At 38.2% G+C, this 19,023-nt stretch overlaps 1 protein-coding gene across 1 annotated transcript; it reads left to right on the top strand.

The window, feature by feature from the left end:
- Nucleotides 1-317: 317 nt before the first annotated feature.
- CCT4 (chaperonin containing TCP1 subunit 4) lies at nucleotides 318-14,352 on the top strand. Its single transcript, XM_029232419.1, has 14 exons — nucleotides 318-592; nucleotides 4,313-4,365; nucleotides 4,842-4,931; nucleotides 5,878-5,986; nucleotides 6,643-6,785; nucleotides 8,064-8,185; nucleotides 8,535-8,667; nucleotides 9,673-9,812; nucleotides 10,840-10,936; nucleotides 11,019-11,129; nucleotides 11,222-11,352; nucleotides 11,494-11,728; nucleotides 13,799-13,912; nucleotides 14,146-14,352. The coding sequence occupies exons 1-14, from the start codon at nucleotides 466-468 to the stop codon at nucleotides 14,158-14,160; spliced, it is 1,620 nt and encodes a 539-aa protein (XP_029088252.1). The 5' UTR covers nucleotides 318-465; the 3' UTR covers nucleotides 14,161-14,352.
- The last annotated feature ends 4,671 nt before the right edge of the window (nucleotides 14,353-19,023 follow it).

The raw sequence follows: 19,023 nt of genomic DNA on the forward strand, positions 1-19,023 counted from the left end.
AAATACACGTCTACCGCCAGTAAAAACCAACTCAGCCCTGCCCCACCCACCCAGGAGTAACTCCCGGCTGCTACAGCACCTAGCGGACAGGTCCAGCTTGAGTTAACAGAAGGGACCTCAGGGGCAAGGAGATGAGATGTCTCAACTCCAGCCTTTTCAATCGCAGGTGGTCCTTTTTGCCTCCCAGGAGCCCGCCCACCGCCCACTGGGCCGCAGGCCAACAGCTCCCAACAGCCCCAAGATCCGCGGCGCGACCCCCGCACCCGGCATGCAGCGGACAGCCTTCTACGTCACGGCGGCGCCGGGCCTCCAGGGAGGCCCCTTTCCCCGCCTCCTCTTCCCGGCGCCGGCGTAGTTTTCCGGAAGCTTCGAGAAGGCGGTGGGCGCTTACCGTTAGTCCCGGGCCAGCCGGAATCCGCGTCCATCCGTCCTTCCAGAGCTCACGCAGACCCGTCCAAGCTTGCCATGCCGGAAAACATAGTCCCCCGGAGCGGGCAGCACGCCGGGGCTGCCGGCGGCCGCGGGAAGAGCGCCTATCAGGACCGCGATAAGCCGGCCCAGATCCGCTTCAGCAACATCTCCGCGGCCAAAGGTATCGCTGCCCGGCCTAAGCCGTGGCCCTCCGGGCTTAGCTGTGCATTCTCACTCCCAGTCTTGGATGGGCATGATTCGTTTTCTGTTCCTTCGGATGAGCCCCTGTGGGCCTCCCATAGAATAAGCTCAGTGCAGGGATCCTCCTGTCTGTTCTCTGCCCATGATTTCCGACCCCGAGTATGGAGGCCTTTGGACTTGCCCTATTCTGCGTCTTAGACGCCCATAATTTTTCTTGCCGGGCCGTGCTGCATTCATTCATCCTATTTAAGAAAAGGGCCGAGGCCCGCATGCAGCGGTCCACTGGTAGAATGTTTGAACAATACTTTTCAGTTTTCTTGTTCTTATTAAAAAGCTTCTTTCGGTACAGCTGTTGAAACGAATTCGGGTAAACTCTCTGCGCCCTAGATTGGGGCGGGGCCCATTGTACTGGAATGTGGGGAACCAACCGACCCATCTTGTTTGAGAATAATTATGAGGCCGCATTGTGCTTTGATGTCCTCTCTGCACGTGCAACGAGCAAATAGAGAACAGTTTGGCCTTTGGTGGAATTTAAGAAGTCCTGGGTTTCATTCAGTTACGTTACTTCGTGGCTTTGTGACCTTTAACCAAGGTTTCCTTACTTATAAAATCGGGGAGGGAAAGTTGCCCTTTTTTTCAAAAAGGGAGTTGTGAGGATTAAGATAAGTCGGGTTGAGGTGGAAGAGTCTGGAAGGAAAAGTGAGAACAAATGCTTAGAGATCTTGCCGTTATGTGTATTTGCTACAGTGAGTATTTCATTCGGGTTAGAGCGTAAGGTGCATGAAGAAATGAGAGGTGAGATCGGAAAGGTAAAGTCGGTCCGAATCTGGAAGGGCCTGGTGTCTTGGAAAGGGTTTTAAAACAACTCGCGCAGCTACAGATTGTTCTTCAGTGTAGTGAGATAGTACCTAACTTGGAGGGTTGCTGTGAGGATTAAATGAGAAAGCATATGAAGAGCCAGATGTATATAAAGTACAGCCTTACAAATATTTGAGGTTATTTGTCTAGGTGACTGAGGGTGTGATGCTGCTGCTGAAAGAAGCAGGTGCGCTGAAGGGAGGATGGTGGAAGAAGAAAGAATAGGTTCTCGTTTGAGCCTAAATGAGTTGAGGAGGTCAGAATGACCAGATGGGTAAATTTAGGAGTCATTTGGAAGTTCAAGAGAGAATATTTACCTGGAAATAAAAGTGGGTGGATAGTTATCTAGGGAGCATAGTTGAAACTTAGATTTATTACATTAGAAACAAGATGTTAGATAAATTCTGGGGCTGTTGGAGGGGGGTGGGCAAGAATGCTATATAATACGGTAGATTTTCAACAAACAAGGAGGATACAAGATGGGACGTTTACTTTGGTAGCTTTTGAAACATCAGTGCACAGAGAATTAAAACTGGACGAGGGAGGTATGCATATAGGAAGAAAAGGCCATCTATTTACCTATAAACATGACCCTTACATCTTAAGTGAGGAGAGCTTGTGGAACTAAGGGCCACTCGTAGTCTGTCCAAGTCAGGCAAAACCCTACAAACTGGTTGAGAAAAGCTTTTGCCAGATGCATCTTTAGCGTAATTCATGGAGCCAGTTTTTTATTTTGCTAATAACCAAAAAGTATATTAAGTACCATTGGTTGATGATATCAAAACCACACACACAAAAGTAGTAGTGGTCGTTTAGTACTATTCAGCACAAGTCATTTAACATATAATTGTGTACTACTACACAGTGTGTTAAACTTCAAACACTTTCAGAGAGGTAATCAGTCTAGAATTTTTTTATTTTTTGCACAATGTGTCTTTCTAGAGTCTTCACATAGATGAATATAAGGGCGCATTCTTAAAATGAATTGGTCTGCTTGTAGAATTGTGGCCATGTGGGTCTGCTAAAATCACCTGCAAGGGTAAGGATGGCTGAATAATTAGGAAATGCAGCCCCAAATTATGAAATAATTAAGTAGAATATAATTCTTAAACTATACCAGATATTTTCTCTTACCCTCTTTAAGATTATGTATTTTTTTAATTATTACTATTATTTTTTGTTTTGGATGCATTAGGTCTTCGTTGCTGTGCGCAGGCTTTTCTGGCTTTTCTCTAGTTGCAGTGAGCCAGGGCTACTCGTCATTGCATTGCGCAGGCTTCTCATTGCGGTGGCTTGTCTTTGTTGCAGAGCACGAGCTCTAGGCGCGCGGGCTTCAATAGTTGCAGTGAGCAGGCTCTAGGGTGTGCGGGCTTCAGTTGTTGTGGTGCACGGGCTTAGTTGCTCCGCGGCATGTGGGATCTTCCTGGACCAGGGATAGAACCCATTTCCCCTGCATTGGCAGGTAGATTCTTTACCACTGCACCACCAGGGAAGTCCAGATTATGCGTTGTTTACACAATGAAGGGGAAGCATTATGCTAGTTTTGGAGTATACAAAAATAGGGCACTATCTTAGCCCTTTGTATATGGGGTGAAATGGTATATGAGAAAGGGGAAGGCAGACTTTCCTGGTGGCGCAGTGGTTAAGAATCCACCTGCCAGTGCAGGGGACATGGGTTGAATCCCTGGTCTGGGAAGATCCCACATGCTGCGGAGCAACTAAGCCTGTGTGCCACAGCTACTGAGCCCACGTACCTAGAGCCCATGCGCCGCAACAAAGAGAAGCCACCACAACAAGAAGCCCGCGCACCACAACAAAGTGTGGCCCCCGCTTGCCACAACTAGAGAACCCCACGCGCAGCGATGAAAACCCAAAGTAGCCAAAAATAAATAAAATTAAATCTTTTTTAAAAAAAGGGTGGGGAGATTTAATCGTTTGTCCTGGACCTGTCGCAGTAAAGGGGATCAAGTACATCAATTACAATTTCTCTTAGAAAATAATAAGTGGATCAATAAAATAGAAACATGCTCATGGACAAGTAATAAGAAGAATGGAGTGGTAGACTATATGTCCAGAGATGGTTCATAACATAGTAATGATGTCTAAAGACTGATTTTAGGGGCTTCCCTGATGGTCCAGGGGTTAAGATTCTGTGCTCCCACTGCAGGGAGCGCAGGTTCAATCCCTGCTCAGACAACGAAGATCTGCATGCCACACGGTGTGGCCAAAACTTTTTAAATAAATAAAAATTTAAAAAAATACTATGATTTTAGATTTGGTTTTTTAGTTAAGGTTTTGAGGTTTTGTTTTTTTGTGGGGTTTTTGTTTGATTTGGTTTTGGGTTCAAAGAGGGTTTTTGTTACTGTTTTTTAAACTGTGGTCCATCCATATACCAGCTTCACATTAGTAAACAAAAGTCTTTGCCCTCAGAAATTATACTATAGTTGGGAGAGACAGAGTAAACAAATAAGCAAATTATATAGTTGTCCTATTATCGCGGCTTGTTTTAAGGAATGGAGAAAATAATATAGTCCTCGTTCAGAGCGCATAAGTAGGTTATACCATTTTGATACTTAAAGGAAGATTAGGTGAACCCTCAAAATTTATTTTACCACATGCAGAGTACAAGTGCTATGTATAGTGATTTTAACAACAAAAAGTGAAGCGTCGTACAATTAAAGGAGTAAAATAATTACTCTGTTTGCAGTAGATTATTAGACATTGAATTTTCTTCAGTGAACATGGTGAATTGTCCACCATATTCTAATAAGTCCAAAATGATTATTTGAGGGTAGAAATGCTCTTTAAAGGGTCTTGATTTATTTTTTTCTTCTGTTTACAGCCGTTGCTGATGCTATTAGAACAAGCCTTGGACCGAAAGGAATGGATAAAATGGTGAAAGGCTCAATCATTCATTACTTGCCGAGTGCTGCTGTTCATACTGCAAGCGCTCTATAGAGGGTTAAGATGTGCTGTTTAAAAAGTAAAGTGTTAGAAAGGCTTTGAGAGTTCAGAAAGGGATAGATTACTTTGGGATGAATGGGACCTAACTATAATTCATATTTTATTTATGATAATGATTCTTTATAATATCGTTTCTATCCCTTTTTTGGCGTCTCAGTTCCTTCACTTTTATGTAGGAAAAAACCCAGCTATTTCATTTGCAAAGCTGGACTATTACTGTGTATTCTTAAATCATTATACCAATGTAAGGGAAAACAATTTGAAGTTAAGCACTATGCAAACATAAGTTAACTTCTGTACAAGAAGTGTTCAAATTAGTAGAGCTTTTAGGATTTCACATCAATACTGGATGAAGAAAACAAAATTTTTGAAATATAACTTTCTTTTAAAAAAACCAAACTTTGTAGATTCAAGATGGAAAAGGTGATGTGACCATTACAAATGATGGTGCCACCATTCTGAAACAAATGCAGGTGTTACATCCAGCAGCCAGAATGGTAAGTATAATTTTTAGGTGAGGGTTTTGTGGGGTTTTTTTAAGTGTATTGTTTGATATTTGGTAAACAGTTAAATTTTTCTTATTTGATCACATGATATTGCTTAAAACATGGTGAAATTTTTTCCTTTTATATGCTAAACAGGCATATTTTTAGGATACATTGTATGTCTAGCATTATATTCTCCATTGCAAGTTGTAATAAAACATGACTCTCCTTGTCTTTGTTCACAGCAGTGTGCCACACATATGAGGAAGGGAGAAAAACATGAAATTGTACAAATTATTAGTTCAATGGGTGTTAACTGAAAGAGAGCAAAATCATTTTAATTGTTTGCAAAATAAATCTTGTGTTTAAACTTGCACTGACATTTATTTTTAAAAAGAGTTTCTAATTCAACTACAGATCATAATAGTGATTGCAGTGTCAAGTGAGAAGTCACCATTTCAGCAAAAACAAATTCCTTAGAAGTTCCTATCTGTTAAAAAGTCTCTTTTAATTAGTTAAAGATGACTGAAAATGAATCAGATTATGCTTCATGCAGGGTCAGTTTAGATAAACTTGGCCAGGGATTTCAAACTGACAATATTCTCTCATCTGAATGCTGCATTTCATAGCTTTTGAGTCTACAGGGTACCCATAGTTCTCTTAAGTACTGGGAAGAAAAAATTTACAACCCTTAGTCTGAACTGGAAATCATAATATAGCTTGTTAGAAAGTATGTAAGTAGAATTTTGCATGCCACAACTATATAGGTCGTCATTTTTAAATGAGACCAAGGTGGACAGCGAATCAGAAGTCAAGTATATTGAATCTTACAGTTTTGATAATAATCAAATTCTATATGTGAACCTCATGGTGAAGGTCATTGATGTTATATTTGAATTAGATGTTACTGGGTTCTCATAGTTCTCATTGAGCAATTTGACATGTTCTGTTCACTTAGCTGGTGGAGCTATCTAAGGCTCAGGATATAGAAGCAGGAGATGGCACGACATCAGTGGTCATTATTGCTGGCTCTCTCTTAGATTCCTGTACCAAGCTTCTTCAGAAAGGTGGGTAGAACATAGGACATGCCTTATTACTGAATAAAGGCAAAAAAATATTAAGTAATATGAGATTTACAATTTAATTTGGAGCAGAATTTTTTAAGCAGGAATTTTTAGATTAAATTTTGGTATATTTACCATATGAATTAGAAATTTTTTTCTTTTTGCTTCTGGGTTTGGTTTTGGGGGGTGTTGTTTGTTCTTATTTGTTTTTGTTTTGGCTAGGTTTCCTTTTGAATGGAACTTGATAAAATTTTCCTTTTCAAAAATGACTGGTTGGTGGTGTACTAAACTTAAGATATAAATGAGAACTGTGATTTAGGAGAAAAAGTATGGATTCCTGCTTTGGTAAATGGTGCCTAAATGTCATAGTGACTCGCCAGTCACTTATTCTAATTATTATGTAGATTTGTAGAGTTTTGAAAAGTGAAAAATTGGTTTTAGTGTTAAATATCATAGGAGTATGTAATTGATCTATTCCAAATGGAAATTTAAAAAATATTAGACATATTAGTGGTTAAGGTTATTCAAACCATTATTATTTAAGATTAATTTAAAATTTATGACTACTTTGAAATTTTAATGAACAGAGAAATTTTAAGTCATATCAAATGTGAAGTTTATCTGTTACAATTAAATAACTCACCTTTCACAAATGGCAGGGATTCATCCCACCATCATTTCTGAGTCATTCCAGAAGGCTTTGGAAAAGGGTATTGAAATCTTGACTGACATGTCTCGACCTGTGGAACTGAGTGACAGAGAAACTTTGTTAAATAGTGCAGCCACTTCATTGAACTCAAAGGTGAGACAAGCACTGTGGGATCATTGTAAAATTACAGTTTAAGGTTCATTAAGAAGCACAACTGTGATTTTTATTTTTATTTATTTAATTTGCGTTGGGTTGTCATTGCTGCCTGCTGGCTTTCTCTAGTTGCGGCGAGCAGGGGCTACTCTTCGTTGCAGTGCGCGGGCTTCTTATTACGGTGGCTTCTCTTGTTGAGGGGCGCGTAGGCTTCAATAGTTGCAGCACGTGGGCTCAGTTAACCACTGCGCCACCAGGGAAGTCCCTACACTGTGATTTTGATGCTGTACGGTTCATAAATGTTAACTCTCAAGAGTGACTAGGTAGCTAATTAGTGTAACTGAATTAGTTCAAGTAAAATTTACTCCTTCAAGGCTTTCAGGTAAGTTGTAGTATCTTCATTTTACAGATGGGAAAAGAGGTCTAGTGAAGTTATATAACTTACCCAAGACCCACTAATAAGAGGTAGAGCTGTGATTTGAACCCAAGATAGGGCTGCCCATCATGGTCCATCTCTTACTAATATCTATGCTGCTTTTCTTACCAAACTTAAAGAAGTGATGTACGTTTAAATTTCTTGGGAACTCATGTCACCTGTTTTCTGTTACATTGTGTGTCACACCCCCACCCCGTTCTTTTTCCTTTTCATCAGCATTATTTATATATTAAGTGGAAAGCTAGATGGTATTAGTGATGTTAAGTAATATTATTGATAAATGTCCCCAGAACTAATATAGACAGAATATCATAGTGGTTACAAGCATTGGTCATAGAACCTAGACTGCTTGGGTTTAATGCTGGCTCCACTTAATTAAGCTGTTTCAGGTTTTTCGTCTGAAGGTTGAATGAATATATGAATGTACAGTGCTAAAACCACTGCCTGACATATAATACGTGCTCAATAAATGTTAACCATTAGCTATTTTTGTCAGCCCCTCAGTAATAGGGGTGCACATATATAACATCTGATCATAAATTCATTTTAGATAGGAAACCTCAGCAGAAAATTAACTTGTTCTTTTGGATTTCCTGTAGAATTACTAGTAATCTAGTCAGTCCTGACTACTATATTAATAAAAGAGGAACACAGGCATATGTTTTTATATGGTGACTGACAAACCTGAGTGGAAAAGACAGTTTATATGGAATGTTTTCTCATATGCTCTCCACCCCAGCCAAAAAAATGATTGAGATTACTTCTTGAATACCTTTATCATTAAAAAACTAGGACTTTTTGTGTTACGACACTGACTTTATTTTCTTTTTTAATAATTCTAGGTTGTCTCTCAATATTCAAGTCTCCTTTCTCCAATGACTGTAAATGCAGTGATGAAAGTGATTGACCCAGCCACAGCTACTAGTGTAGATCTTAGAGATGTTAAAATAGTTAAGAAACTTGGGTAAGCATCTCTAATTATAACTTTAATAAAAATTAATTTTGAAAGTAAACATAAGCTCTTGCCAAAAATAAATAAGTTAAATGAAAAGTACATAGGTGAAAGTCACATACATTTGGTTGTTTTGTTTTCATGACAACTTGTGTTAATGTGGGAATTTCAAGAATTTGTTTATATTCCCTAATGATGGCAGGGCAGTGGTGTGATTGGAGAGGTTCAGGAATGGGGCACTAATAAATGTGAGTGAGGCTGAAGCACATTTTATCAGACTGATGATTTTTAATCTGTTAGCAATCTATTAAACTTGAAGACTTCCACTCCTTCATAACTATTTCGTTTTCTTTTTTCTTAGTGGGACAATTGATGACTGTGAGTTGGTGGAAGGTCTGGTTCTTACTCAAAAGGTGGCAAATTCTGGTATAACCAGGGTTGAAAAGGCTAAGATTGGGCTTATTCAGTTCTGCTTATCTGCTCCCAAAACAGATGTAAGTAAAACCAAATGAAATGATTTCTTAGGTGTTTGACTTTTTAATAATGAAATTTTTCTTTTTATAAAAATAGAAAATGCTGATACCAGTGATAAAAAACAAGGATCTAAAAATAATTAGTAAAATTTAGATAAAAGTAGAAAATGTTGGATGCCACACATGATAAATCTATAATCTCAGTTGGCTATTTACTGAAATTGAGCATTCACTTCACAAATGAAGACAAATAATGATAGGGATGTCTATGAAACAATAAAAATAGGTTATGTGAAAGTGATAGTATAAATGGACTTTCCAGATTCTTCCTAGCTTTCTGAGAACAGAAACCTTTACCCATCCTTCCCTAGCAGGCAGATCTTTTGTCTTTATGTTTGCACAATGGAACTTTAAAACCAGTTTATTACCCATACTCCGAAAACCACCATTTTTTATTATTCCCATATCTATCAGTCATAAGTACCATCCCCTGAAGGAGTGGTTGATCTTTGTCATCTCATTCAGGTTTGCTCTCATTTTACATTGTGTTGGCATACAAGTTTCCTGTTGAGTCGTTTGTTTCCCAGATTTTAACCCACATAAAAACGTTGTTTGTAGGTCTTTGTATAACAGTATTTGTCCTTCGTAGTTCCTTTCAGCACACCAGTTTTTTTAACAATTCATAGAGTAAAAAGGTTGCAACTGAAATTATTGATATTTCAGTAATGGGTAAATTCATATGAAAAGAACTGACATTCATGAAATAGGATAATCATTCTTATGTTTTATGATCACCAAAAATGTACTTGTAAAAAATAAGACAGCAATTTATATAGATGAAAGTAAAAAACCTGAGTTAAGTTTTGTGTATACTCTTTTTTCTGAATTTTTTCTGTGCGTGTCTATAATTTCTTGTATGATTTTGGTTGAATTTATACTATACATAATATTTTCATTAAAAGTCTCACTTTTTTTGCTTAAGGACTCTTAAAATGCAAATTATTAATATGTCCTTTTTCTGAACAGATGGACAATCAAATAGTAGTTTCTGACTACGTCCAGATGGACCGAGTACTTCGAGAGGAGAGAGCCTATATTCTAAATTTAGTGAAGCAAATTAAGAAAACAGGATGTAATGTTCTTCTCATACAGAAGTCTATTCTAAGGTGTGGGGCTATTTATTTTGTTCACCTCTTAATGATAATTGATTTTGAATCCCTTCTAGCAATTTTTTAAGAAACATTTGAGGTGGGTAAACCACTAGAAATCTGGAATGAATCTGCATTTTAGGGTATTGTTGTATTCTGGTAAATGATCTAAAGTGAGTTCTCTTCCTGTTATGATCATTTAAATGTGGGATATATTATCCTTCTAGACAAAGATCCTCACTCAAGTAAAAACCTAACTTTAGTCTAAAATTAATTAGCTAGCTAAAATTTTAGAGGCATTTATTTAAAGGTCCATGCAATAGCTTGCCTTGAAATTTTAGAAGTTCTTTTGGGGGGAATGCTGGATAGTCCATGGATTGGAAGAATTCTCCAGAGTTTGAACTGATCCCTTTTTTGTTTGTTTTCAGTGTTTTCTTGTAATAGGTAGACACATTCTCATGTACTATATTAATATGTTATGCCAGAAAGTATTATGGATGCTCTTGATATAGAAACCTTGATGAAAAGTTGGAATACCTGGTTCTAAATACAAGTTATGTAATAGCTAGTAACCTTGAATAAACTGCTCTCAAAGCTCAGTGTGCTTATTTGTAAAACAAGGATAGTAATATTTGCCCTTCAGTATCAAGGGTTGTCAGGAGGATCATTGCAGGTAATTTGTGTAAAAGTGTATAAATTTGTGGAGTCTTGAATTACATCATACTTAATTTCTAAATTCATAAAGCATCGATTGTTAATTATCAGTTATACTTATTTAGTATTAAGAAAAATGATGACAATTTTTATTGTGTGTTTTACAAATGGTGTCGTTGGGATATGTTTTAAATATTCATTAGAAATCTTATTTAAGAATTTTGAGGTCATAAACTTGGTAAGCTGTTTAAAGCATCTTCCTTCACAAATAATTTTTTAAATCATTGGCTATTTAAACAACAGTAAAATTACTAAAACCATAAAAAAGGAGTTGAACAGCAAAGTTTTTTTCTAACCTAGTATTGACATAATCACTGATTTTGTATTTTAGAGATGCTCTTAGTGATCTTGCATTACATTTCCTGAACAAAATGAAGATTATGGTGGTTAAGGATATTGAAAGAGAAGACATTGAATTCATTTGTAAGGTAAAATATTCTTAGTATCTGTATGTGTGAAAATGTTCACTATTCAGACTTCTCAATTTGTGTATACCACTATTTTTCTCAGACTATTGGAACCAAACCAGTTGCTCATGTTGACCAGTTCACTGCTGACATGCTGGGATCGGCTGAGTTAGCTGAGGAGGTCAGCTTAAATGGTTCTGGCAAACTGATCAAGGTAACAATATTAAAATTAACCTTCTATTTGCCTGTTTTTTTTTTATTTGTTTTAATCCTTCAAATACCTAATTAGGAGTTTGTTTACTAAAGATTACAGGCTGTGCAAGCCCTGGAAAAACAGTTACAATCGTTGTTCGTGGTTCTAACAAATTGGTGATTGAAGAAGCTGAGCGTTCCATTCATGATGCCCTATGTGTTATTCGCTGTTTAGTGAAGAAGAGGTAATATTAAATTACTGTGTAACATTTTGAACATAAAAACTTGGGTATTTTTATTATTAAGGTATAAATACTAAGTTATTACTTTTAAAAAATAGCTTTCTGTTGGATAAAATAAGCTAAAAATATATTTGTGAATTTCAGGGCTCTTATTGCAGGAGGTGGTGCTCCAGAAATAGAATTGGCCCTGCGGTTAACTGAATACTCACGAACATTGAGTGGTATGGAATCCTACTGCGTTCGTGCTTTTGCAGATGCTATGGAGGTCATTCCATCTACACTAGCTGAAAATGCTGGCCTGAATCCCATTTCTACAGTAACAGAACTAAGAAACAGGCATGCCCAAGGAGAAAAAACTACAGGCATTAATGTCCGAAAGGTAATAATTTAATCTTTAGTTACTGCAGAAAATGTTGATTATTATAAAATACTAAAAGCTTCATAATTGTCAAATGAAAGGCTTTGTAATTAAAAATAGAGTTAACCTTGGATTTAAGTATAAGACCTGCAGGTTAATTAATGTATGCCATCTAGTGAGAATGAAGATGATGCCTTAAGTGAGAAGTATTGTTCATTAAGTCTGCCAGCTAATGCTTGTACAATTTTTAACAAGTTACGTAGTCTGTGCTTCAGTTTTCTTGGTTGTAAAAACAGGGATTATTAATAGTTCCCTCATAGGCCTGTGAGGATTAAATGGATTACTAATTAGAAAGTTCTTACAAAGATGCCTGGTGTGTAGTCAACCATTGCTGCTGTTGTGAGCACCAGCCTAGTGTAGTTGTATAGGGTAAACACATAGAACAATAATAATTTCCCCTTTTGTATTAATGTGTTATGTCTCCTTTTATTGAGATGACAAATAATATGTAATGGAAAAAAATTGACAATCCAAGATGATATTTTTGGAATGGTTACAGAACTCAAAGGAGGGCACTACCTGGTTAGGGAAAGTTTCATGAAGCTGCAGCCTTGGTTGGTAGGGAATGAAAAAGTTTCAGATGGGGAAGCAGTGGTTTACAGGTAAGAGGGACCAAGAAGTTACTCATTTTGTCTAGAGCAGAGGTTATATGATGGTCATACAGTGGACTTTAAGATTGGAAAGATCAGATAAAAGCTAGAATGAGGAGTCCTTTAAGTTGTTGAGACAGGCATGGGTGTTTGTGTTTTTTTGTGTTTTAATTCCAGTAGTTGGGAGCCACTAAAGTTTTTTTAACCAAGAGGCTAAGGTGCTGAAAAGAGTATTTTAAGGAGGGAAGAATGGAGATAGGTTCACCTGTTAGGACCATCACCAGTAATCCTAGGATAAAGGTGACTAGGATAGTGGCAGTAGGAATCTAAAAGTGGGAAGTGAGAATGACGTAAAAGCAGGGTGTAGAGCAGACATGGCCAAATTCAGAATTGGGAATCAGATAATTTAAAATCTTATAACTTTTTTCTTTAACTGAAATATAGTTGATTTATAATATTGTGATTCAGGTGTACAGCAAACAAATCTCATAATTTTTAATAATTATGATCATCTACGTAATTTTTGCCAGGATACTCTTTATTTTTTTATATTTTAATATATTTTTTTAAGATGTTGGGGGTAGGAGTTTATTTATTTATTTTTGCTGTGTTGGGTCTTCGTTTCTGTGTGAGGGCTTTCTCTAGTTGTGGGAAGTGGGGGCCACTCTTCATCGCGGTGCGCGGGCCTCTCACTATCGCGGCCTCTCCTGTTGCGGAGCACAGGCTCCAGACGCACAGGCTCAGTAGTTGTGGCTCATGGGCCCAGTTGCTCCGCGGCATGTGGGATCCTCCCAGACCAGGGCTTGAACCCGTGTCCCCTGCATTAGCAGGCAGATTCTCAACCACTGCGCCACCAGGGAAGCCCCTATTTTTTATTTATTTATTTTTGGCTGTGTTGGGTCTTCATTGCTGCACGTGGGCTTTCTCTAGTTGTGGCGAGTGAAGGCTATTCTTTGTTGCAGTGCGCAGGCTCATTGTGGTGGCTTTTCATTGCAGAGCATGGGCTCTAGGTGCGTGGGCCTGAGCAGTTGCAGCACGTGGGCTCAGTAGTTGTGGCTCACAGGCTCTAGAGCGCAGGCTCAGTAGTTGTAGTGCACGGGCCGGCATGTGGGATCTTTCTGGACCAGGGATTGAACCCATGTCCCCTGCAATGGCAGGCAGATTCTTAACCACTGCGCCACCAGGGAAGGCCCTTTGCCAGGGTATTTTTAACTAAAAGATGCTTACAAGGAGTTGTTTTGGAGTTAGGCTTGGAATTCAGTTTTTCCAAATTTTAGTTGAAATACAAGCTACAGTGTAGAGAAGAGCTTAGTAGAGAGTATCTTACTCTTGACTAGACTAAGGGAAAACTAAGTTTGAGAGGCCTTGAGGTTTACTGGTAACTGTAGTTGGTGATATGGATCAGTTACAAACACTAAAAGCAACTTGTACTGGTTTGCAGGGTGGTATTTCCAACATACTGGAGGAACTGGTTGTCCAGCCTCTGCTGGTTTCAGTCAGTGCACTGACTCTAGCAACTGAAACTGTCCGGAGCATTCTGAAAATTGATGATGTGGTAAGTATATACAGGTCGTGAATTTCCCTACAAGGTCAGAAAGGCATATTTTTGAAGAGTTGGGGTGGGGGGCAGTAAATGTTGTTAGTTTGCTAGTCTGGGTGAAAACAGTTCATACTTCTAGTCTTTTTTCACCTATAAAAATAGGGAGATTTGGATAACCACCTTAAACATCTTCCATCCTTAAAATTCTGTCCTTACAGGTTTTGATATCTAAGTTTTTCTCTTTTCAGGTAAACAGTCGGTAACATGGATAACACTGGCTGACTGGCACCATCATGGCCACTAATAGCGCAGCTGGAGTGGAAGAGCACCTTGGCATTCCTTGTTGTTTGGAAGATTGTTTCCTTTATGAATTTCTGGGCCTGGTTTTCCAGCTGGCATTTGCTTCAAATTGTATTGACACAGTTTGATGAAAACATTAAAAATATGGTTTCAAAGGGCAGATTAATTGATTGCGCTCCTGCATTACCCCCACTCCCCTGCCCTCACAACCTCTGTTACCTCTGATCCTCTTGAGAAATCTGTATAGGAAGGGAAAGAAGACTTCGCACTTACCTGTTAACTTCCTTACGGGCTTAATCCTGGGTACTTTTAAGTTTTCTGTTAGTTTTTTAACAGAAGTATTGAGAAGGAAAAATGGCCCAGTATGCTCATCACCCTAATAAATCCCTGCTTACAATAATATATATGCTGTTTGAAAAGTTAACAATACAGAAGAAAAGTGAAAAATGAAAGTCTTTCTCATGCTAATCCCTTTCTCCAAGAATAACCACTGTTGTGTTAATTGGGATTCCTTCTAAAAGTAAAAATGTAGCAGATCTTACTTGTACAAGAAGGATTCATAACTAGTAAGTCTTTTTCCAGTGGTTTAAAACATCTTTATTGCCTCTACCCTGATCAACAAGCATTGTCTTGCACCATGAGTGGTGTAAAATCTAACTAGTGTCCATCATTGCTTTAGCCACCTTCCAGTCAATTCTGCATACACTATATATATAGCTAGTGACCTTTTTAAACTTGTCAGGCACTCCTTTATAAAAGCTTTCATGACTTCTGATTGCCTTTGGAGGAAGGCCAAACCCTTAAGGTGGACCACAAATTGGGCCTCTGTAATCTGGTATCACACTCAACCATCTTTCTTTTGTGTATGAAAGCAGCTGGGGGGAGCTCCTTCACATCTGGAGAAAGAACTTCAGCAGACCAGCCTGAAGCTTGGTTGTGTCTGACAACTCCGGTAGTTAATTAAAATGACTAATTCGGTAAATGGTAAATTCAGATAAGTCTTTGGATAGTCTGGAATTTAATAATTCAATGATTATCATTTTAGTGGGTATTAGGAGCTTGCTGTTAAAAAAAATCATAGCTACCATAAAACAACTGAATTATGTATATACTAAATACTTTTATTTTTGGCTGCATTGGGTCTTCGTTGCTGCACGCAGGCTTTCTCTAGTTGCAGCGAGTGGGGGCTACTCTTCGTCGTGGTGCGCGGGCTTCTAATTGTGGTGGCTTCTGGCTGCGGAGCACGGGCTCTGAGCATGCGGGCTTCAGTAGTTGTGGCTCACAGGCTGTAGAATGCAGGCTCATTAGTTGTGGCGCGTGGGGTTAGTTGCTCCGCAGCATGTGGGATCTTCCCAGACCCGGGATCGAACCCGTGTTCCCTGCATTGGCAGGTGGATTCTTAACCACTGTGCCACCAGGGAAGCCCTATCCTAAATACTCTTAAGTGAAAATACTTTAAACAAAATTATTTATATTGGAACTTTTGATTGAGTTATTCAGCATCCTTACGTGTGTCTGTGTCTTAGGGTATACCTATATATCTAAATATATGAGTAGTTTATATTTAAAGCCTTGTAAAGGGAACTCTAACGAGACAAACGTTTCCTAGTCATTTATTCTGTTAAGTTTGATATAAATTAAGCCACTAACTATTTAGGGTTTGACTCGGGTTTTACAACAGTTTATAAAATAAGTTATGTTTTAGGAAAGGGAAGCCCAAATGACAAAATTCAAAATAGTTGTTTGATACAGTTAAATAATTCTAAAGTAATGAAAGGGAAATGTATCCTGTTAAATATTTAAAAGGTATGCTTTTAACAGTGAGGAAGGATGACTATCCTAATGAGACAAAGGTTTTGCATACTTTTTTCCTCTTGAGTACTATTCATTCCTTACCCTCAGTTTTTCTTTCCTTTTTTTTTTGTCTTTTTTTTGGCCACACACAGCAAGGCTTGCAGGATGTTAGTTCCCTGACCAGGGATTGAACCCTGGGCCTAGGCAGTGAAAGCACTAAGTTCTAACCACTGGACCACTAGGGAATTCCCACCCTCAGCTTTTCATTAAAATGAAAAAATTTTAATACAGTGAAGTTCAGAGAATAGTATGAACACCGTATACCCTCCACCTAAATTTAACTACTTCGGCTTATTCCCATAAAGTCAGTTCTGTAACATGTATAACTAAAAATCATGGTGTGCAAAATGGTGCAATAGAAATCACAGGGCTTACAGAAATGCAGTTGAGGCGCAACCCCAAAACTTAATCAGCAACGCAAAAGGAACCTGATAAAACAGTTTTACAGATGCTAAAATGGTTAACAACTGCATAGTATATTAAATATGCCACTTGGAAACACCTCAAGTTGTGGAAGTAGCTGTCGGAAGTAGGAGCTACTGTCATTGCAAAGTAGTAGAAGGAGGGTTATCTGAAACGTGACAAAGTTGTAATAACTGATGTGATGAATGTGGCTCATAAAAGTTAATTGATGTCTCAGTATTTTGAGGTATAAGTGTGTGGTTTTGTGTGTTTTTGGGCAGTTTGATTCAGATGGATTCGTTTTTCTGTCTTTGCTTTTTTAAAATTGTCATTTATTTTTTTAAAAAATGTTTATTTATTTAGGTTGTGCCAGTTCTTAGTCGTGGCACGTGGGATCTTTAGTTGCAGGATTGCGGCATGCATGTGGGACCTAGTTCCCCAACCAGGAATCAAACCCAAGCCCTGTGCATTGGGAGCACAGAGTTTTACCCACTGGACCACCAGGGAAGTAAGTCCCTGTGTTTGCTTTCTTCTTTTGAGGAAATGACACAAATATGAAACTGGGATTTTGCTCACATTGTTCACTTGCTACTTAAAGATTCTTCGTATTTTGACAGTTTGACTATCGTGTCTTAAGTTTGGTCCCCTTCAGTTTTCTTGAGGTTTTTAGTGGTACAGATTAATATTTCTTCCATCGGTTTTGTTGAATTGAGTTAGGGATCAAAGTTCCAAAAGACTGAGTTGACTAGAAGTTGTGGGATGAAGTACTAGAAAACAGGAAGCTTTACAGAAATAGTTCCCAGACATGCAGAGGTGTAGCCTTGAGTATTTGGCTGAGTACTTATTTCTGTGTCGGGGGTAAAACTAGAGTTCAAGGAACAACCAATGAAAAGTAGCAGACTGAAGTTTACAACAGGCTAGGAATAGTTTAAATTCCCATTAGCCAAATTGGAGAAACCTTGCAATATACAAGGACTGAATAGAGCCTTCAGAAAGGTTCTGCCTTAGTAGCGAGGCTAAATTTGCCATAGAGTAAAGATTGCTGTGGACTCTTCATAGCAAAGGATTTCTTTAAAGGATCAAACCAATCCCAAGCAACATACCTGTGCATCTGAACAAAACTTAAAGCTCTTAAAGGATACAATAATATAAAATTCACAATGTCTGGTATTAAATCAAAAATCATCAGTAATGTGAATGGATAAAGAAGATGTATATGTATACAATGGAATACTACTCAGCCATTTAAAAAGGATGAAATTTTGCCATTTGCAGCAACATGGATAGACTTGGCATTATACTAAGTGAAATAAGTCCGAAAGACAAATACTGTCTGATGTCACTTATATGTGGAATCGACAAAATACAACAAACCAGTGAGTATAACAAAAAAGAAACAGTCACAGAACAAACCAGTGGTTACAGGTGGGGAGAGAGAAGAAGGGGCAATATAGAGGTAGGGGAGTAAGAGGTACAAACTATTAGGTATAAAATAAGCTACAAAGGTGTACAACACGGGGAATACAGCCAATATTTTATAATAACTATAAATGGAGTATAGCCTTTATAAAGATTTGTGAATCACTATATTGTACACATGCAACATAATATGGTATAGCAACTACATCTCAATTTTAAAAAGGGCATCAAAACGAAAAAAAATCAGTCATGCAAGTGAAAGCACAATAGAGTAACTCAAAGCCATATGGAGAAATATAAAGATCTCAAAGGTAATTACATGGGCAATATAAAAGCTAGTGTTTTTGTAACAGTTTCTACTTTTTGTCTTCTGTATGATTTAAGAGAGTGATATATTTAAAGAAAAAAAAATTGTCTAGGGGCTTCCTTGGTGGCACAGTGGTTGAGAGCCCGCCTGCTGATGCAGGGGACACGGGTTCGTGCCCCGGTCCGGGAAGATCCCACATGCTGCGGAGCGGCTAAGCCCGTGAGCCATGGCCGCTGAGCCTGTGCGTCCGGAGCCTGTGGTCCGCAACGGGAGAGGCCACAACAGTGAGAGGCCCGCGGACCACAAAAAAAAAAAAAAAATTAGTCTAAGTTTTACAAACTTTGGCTTGTAACTTCGAATCTTGTTTTCTACATCGTTTAAGAGAGTAATGCACTTAAGAGAATTATTAGTTTATGTTTTGGGGCACATAGTCTATAAAGATGAAATTTTGTGACCTCAAATGAAAGCGGTATGAACAAAGCTATAAAGTAGCAGTTTTTGTATGCTGTTGAAGTTAGTTAAGCTGCTATAAATTCAAATTAGAGGGTTATAACTTTAGGATATTAAATGTTATCCCCCTGGTAACCACACGCACACACAAACTATAGAATATATACAAAAGGGAGTGAGAAAAGAATTTAAACAATTCGCTACAAAAAATTAAACACAAAAGACAGTAAATCACAAAATGAGGGATGAAAAAACCTGTCATATAGAAAAGAAATAGGAAAAAGACAGTTGTAAGTTCCTCCTAACCAGTAATTAAATGTAAATAAACTCATCAAAACAGATTGGCAGAATGGATATAAACACATGATCCAACTATATGCTGTCTATAAAGACT

This window comes from Monodon monoceros, unplaced genomic scaffold, assembly GCF_005190385.1.
Source record: "Monodon monoceros isolate NGI ecotype Baffin Bay Population unplaced genomic scaffold, NGI_Narwhal_1 Super_Scaffold_19, whole genome shotgun sequence".
Classification (NCBI taxonomy): Eukaryota; Metazoa; Chordata; class Mammalia; order Artiodactyla; family Monodontidae; genus Monodon; species Monodon monoceros.